This window comes from Lactuca saligna, chromosome 2 (assembly GCF_052625555.1).
Source record: "Lactuca saligna cultivar CGN05327 chromosome 2, ASM5262555v1, whole genome shotgun sequence".
NCBI classification, from domain to species: domain Eukaryota; kingdom Viridiplantae; phylum Streptophyta; class Magnoliopsida; order Asterales; family Asteraceae; genus Lactuca; species Lactuca saligna.
The window spans coordinates 14,542,375-14,547,817 of record NC_136418.1 but is presented as its reverse complement, the minus strand read 5'-3'; the positions used below and the strand labels follow the sequence as shown (position 1 = coordinate 14,547,817).

The 5,443-nt window shown below is 32.6% G+C and overlaps 1 protein-coding gene across 1 annotated transcript; it reads right to left on the bottom strand.

Moving 5' to 3' along the window:
- Nucleotides 1-4,050: 4,050 nt before the first annotated feature.
- Nucleotides 4,051-5,181, bottom strand: LOC145029532 (uncharacterized). Its single transcript, XM_078978042.1, has 2 exons — nt 4,578-5,181; nt 4,051-4,514 (listed from the first exon to the last, which is right to left on the bottom strand). Exons 1-2 carry the CDS (start codon nt 5,179-5,181, stop codon nt 4,051-4,053), a joined length of 1,068 nt encoding a protein of 355 aa, XP_078834168.1.
- Nucleotides 5,182-5,443: the final 262 nt, after the last annotated feature.

The following is a 5,443-nucleotide window of genomic DNA, read 5'->3' as shown; positions in this document are numbered from 1 at the left end:
ATTATTTTTTAACAAAATGATATCTTATAAGATAACATTTATACAATGTATGGACTCTCATAGTACTTGTTTTTATTTTCACAGCATGTATTATTTTTCCATATTCCATTAGGCATGAAAATACTTTTTTTTTTTTTTTTTTTTTTTTTGGGGGGGGGGGGGGTGGGACTTTAGAAAAACCAAACCTATTATCCTTCAATGATCAAAAAAACCATTACGTTATTTTTATGCATAATAAAACGTTATATTTGGTGATCATGCCTAAAATAATGATTTGTAACCCGTAAACCTATGAAATCCGGTTACTTGGTTCCAAACAAAGTGAATTTCAATATTTATGTGCTTCTTGCAATGACTTTTCAAAAGAATCAAGTTTAAGTATACGACATCAAATTTGTCACAATAGAAAATGGTGGCCTTGGTCATAGGGAAATGGAGTTCGTAGTGGATATTGCAAACCCTATGGTATTCATCTTTGACACTAAAGAAAGAAATAACATTCTAGCACTTGAATGGACAAGAATTACGATTGTCACCTGATATTCCCATATTTATGTACATATTTTTTTTGTTATTTCAATATAGTTGAGCTATGATTTGGTTTAATATAAGGATATTGGGTACTTATAAGTTAAATTTCTATTTTATAACCAAATGAAGACATTTACGAGGAGAAGGGCTAAAATTCAACATAGATGGAAACTTGGAGGACAAATTTTTCTTGAAGATGGAAAGCAAAGAAAGGAGTGTGCATCCTGAAAAACTCCTCGGTGTGGAGAACATACCTCCATGGCATGACGATTAGGAAGCTTTGTGATTGATTTTAATGCTTGCTGACCACACGTTATTAATGGATTGCACAACATGGCGATCATATAGCCACGATAGGGAGGACATAATTAGGGAAATATAAATACCGATTTTTAGATCCTAATTAATGATACATGCGTTAAGAGATGTTGATATCTTCGAAAAAAGCAACCAAGGAACCATTAGAGACCATATTTTGTGTGAGAAAGGGCTTTGAGGACATTGGTGTAAAGATCTACAATAATCATTTGGTTTACATAGTGATAATAATGTTTTATCTATCTTACTTTGTGACTATGTATTCTTGGTGTAACAATGGGCTAACAACCTTTTGCTTGTTTAGATTAGATGAGCCCTAATATTATGCATTGATTTATACTTTTATGGATTATTGAAGTTAGATTTAGCTTGTGTTTGATAGATCACCTTAACATGTTAAAGTTTCAATCTTTATTACTTTGTCCTTAAGTTTTGTGTAGTTACGAGGCCATTGATAGCATGAACTTATTTACATTGTTGTTTATGATCATTAAATTACTAGAGCTAGAGGTTGATCATACCCCACTATAGGTGATAAACTTAGTTGATTAATTATGTTAAACAGCATTATTTGATTATAATAATTGATTTATTGTATAATCTTGATCATCGATATATAATTATTGGATCAAATTAATCATCGCCTAAACATATCTTAAAAATCAGTTTTGTGTACTAAATTTATATGATCGTTGTGGTTAAAGTTCATGAAATGATTTATGCTAGTTAGCTTGAGCACGATAATTAGTAATCTTTAATTTGGTATTAAACTAAAGTTAATGCATTACTTGAAATCAATCAAAGGAAAAGGGGATTTGAAGCTAAACAAAGTGGAATTTTAACTCGTTATCAAGTCTCATTTTCTTGTTGTTATCTAAGTGGATTTTTTACATAAAGTTTTTCTAAACTTGAGAAATCGGAGAAAAACCGTTTTAAATTTTGTGGCTTTAGTTTAATTATTAGCATTGCTCTCTTAACTTTAATTTTGTTCACTGTGTTTGGTTCTTACTTACTCTACTGTCTTACTACATGACTAGGTACACTGCCTATTGTCTTTTAGTTTAATCGAATAAATATGATATAAATTTAAAGCATTTAAATGGTTATATATAGAGCACATCTAGTTTTTGGTGTCATTTTCGGGGAATGGTTGTTTTAGTTGAGTTTTAATTACTATTAGTTAATCGACCCTCTTTGTGGGGTTAAATCCGACCGAAGTTACTTTTCTAATAGTTTTAATTTTCTAGAATGTGATTCCCACATCGTGGCTATTGGATTGCCATGTTATGGAAATCGATGTTTTAGATTTTTGACTATTATGCTTTTATTTGTTTTAAGCATAATTCCTTATTTTATTTTAGTTGTACATGACAAACGGATCATCTTTTAAAATTATGCCACCCTTCATCGATGGGAAATCTAAATTCCAAAAGTAAATGGAAAAATAGGAAATCAAATCGAGTAGAAGTTCTGATCCTGATCTTGATCTTGACCCAGTGTTCGGCTTTGTAAGGCTCCCTATTCTATTAAATATCATAGAGTCGTCATCACCTATTCTAATAGTCCTTTGATTTAAATAGGTTCATAATAAACTAAATCCATATTGCTATAAGACAACACTTAACATAGAAGGCACCTTCCTTCATGTTCTAAGTGGTACAACCATATCATGGTAGGTGACATTTCTTAACGACGACTGTGATACTTCTTTCGATCACTTTGGTCATCTTTTCCCTTAATATTTTGACTAAATTGGGAAAAATCATCGAGCTTACTTCGTAGATATATCTAAGTCGGACTAGATTTGTTATGACCACTAAGGTCGGAATAACATGCATTTTTTTAATCATCAACGAAATGATTGTAATGTCGGATATAGACAAAACAACTCAACTACCTTTCACACACCTACTCATATTTGTCCCAAAAATTGCCTTATAGTTTCAAAGTCACTTCCAATACTACACATGATTACCGCATAAACATTTATGTACATTTCCATTGAGAACATACAACATGTTTACCTAAATTCCTCTAGGGATTTGTATCCTTACCAATGCTCTATCTACGAACATAATCCTTATCAAGCATATATTAAACTTCCTAGACTCTTTTTCTAAGATTTCTTGTAACTTCGCCCTAATATTATTTGAGGAATAACTTCAACCAACTCTAATTAGTTATTGGACAAAATATGATTGCATATCGCCAAAATCAAAAAATCCATCGACTATGAGATACAACATTACAACTATTGTACTTAGAAAAGAGTTACGCAATAGCACCGAATCAGGCAATCTAAAACAATTTAATTATGGGAGCCTGCAACCTAATGTATTTGTCAAATAGTTAATTGGCATTAATATAGGTTGTAAGCAGCTAATAACAAACAATTTTCTAGGGTATTTGGCAACTTAAGTATCAAGAAATTCTAATCAACAATTCCTGAAGAGATACCTAGCCTATATACTAGCATGCAGTTCTAACAGATCATATATCAACATATATAACAATATAGATATTTTGGGAATCACTTTCCTTTTTGAGCTTTGGTTGACTGTATGCATCGCATTCTTTCCTTTTTGTATTATTTTTTTTTGAAAAGATTTATTAATTACTCATATCCTTAGTTTGAGTCTTGAGTCACACGACTGTTCATCCAGTTTGCTCAAACCAAGGCTCTAAAACCAACTTGTAACGTCCCGATTTTCAACCAAAAATTTTCATTTTTATGTAGTAAAATATATCAGGGTATTATTAGATTGTGCGGCAACAAGTTGTGAACAAGTATGTGTATAACCTAGCCTTTCCCTTCTGATGGGTCATTTGAAGTACCTAAAAAACATTTATATTCAACTGGTAGAGCACGAAACTTAGGTGTCATTTGAAGTACCTAAAAAACATTTTCGAAGTGAATCTGTCTGAAGTCTGCGGACCACCTCTGTAGACCTCTGCAGCAGAAGAGGTGGACCAAAGTGCTGCAGACTGTAATGAGAAGCATGTTTGTTTTCTTAACGTCTGCAGACTGCTGCAGATATTAAAAAATTTAAAATAAAGTAATTTAATAAACCGAAAATAGTTTGTTAATACCAAAAATTTAATAATTGTAGTCTTAAAACATTGAAATAAAATTCAAACAACGAAATTAGTCTTACAATAACATTTTTAAATAAAATTCATACAACCAAACTTTAATAATTTTCATTCCATATTTTGCATCAATTGTTCGGCAATTTCATCCCGTAACTGGATCATATATTCACGGTCCGCAGCAGTACCATGTGTTGGAATCTCATCTTCATCATTATCAACGACCGCATTGTTATTCCGAACCGAGACATTTGGTTCATCATATCGTGCAAAAAACTCATCACGTAGTCCCTCTCTTCTTATAAAATTATGAAGCGCAAAACATGCTAGAGTAATGTTTCGTTGTGTAACCAACGAGAATGGTTCCATCCTCTTCAGTATAGGGAATCGTGCTTTCAAGACACCAAAAGCACGTTCAATGACATTCTGAAGTTTTGCGTGTCCATGGTTAAATTTTTCTTTATTCGTTAATGCACGTCTTCGACGGAAATCTCCAAGCCAATACCTAACATTACGGTACGGTGCCATAAAACCTCGAATGATTGCATAGGCGGCATCACAAAGATAATATTTATCTGTAAAAAAAAGTCATTTATTTTCAAATAAAGATAAAACTATTTAAATAACCATAAATTTACCTGGAGGTGGAAGCGGGAATGGTGCATGTGGATTTGCTAATGCTTCTGATAAAATTCTAGAATCGTGTGCTATCCCTTCCCAACCGGCAACAACAAATGTAAACATCATGTTAAAGTCACATATTTCCAATACGTTTTCGTAACAATCGCCTTTTCCCCTACTTCTATATAAATCATGTTTGTTTGCAGGGACAACAGCATGTATCAAAGTGCCATCAAGTGCACCAACTGCTCCCTTGAACACCCGTCGTAGCCTCCTATTATGTCCCGGAATGTTTGGATTCGGATTAAAAGATGTTGGTACTATAATGTCATGTGCGAAAAGCAACATTTTGGCCAACACTTCATGAAAAAACTTATGAATTGTTTGCTTTGAGTGTTGAAATCTCCGCTTGATAATCACATAACGTTGGTTATGACCGATCATCATCAAAAACATAGCCATCTTCTCCTCAACCGACACATGTTTGCTATCCTTTAACGCGTAGTTTACTCTAAAATGAGCACATAGTCGGACAAATGATTCACGAGACATGCGTAACACTTCAAGACATTGTAGAGGATTACGGTGAAGTAACTCTAACGTAAATTCATGTCCTGTCATTTCCGAATCGTTGTCCCGCACTCGTTTGACACCCCTCTTCCAAAAGTAGCGGACATACAAGTACATAAGAATTATGAGTAGTATCTTTTTGTCGTGATCCATTACAAACCTATTAATAAAGAAAACATATAATAACATAAGATAATAATATATCATAAGATAATAATATAACATAAGATAATAACATAAATCTCAAGTACCAAAAAAATATAACATAAATTTCAAGTACCAAAAAACATATCATAAATCCCAAGTAGCAAAT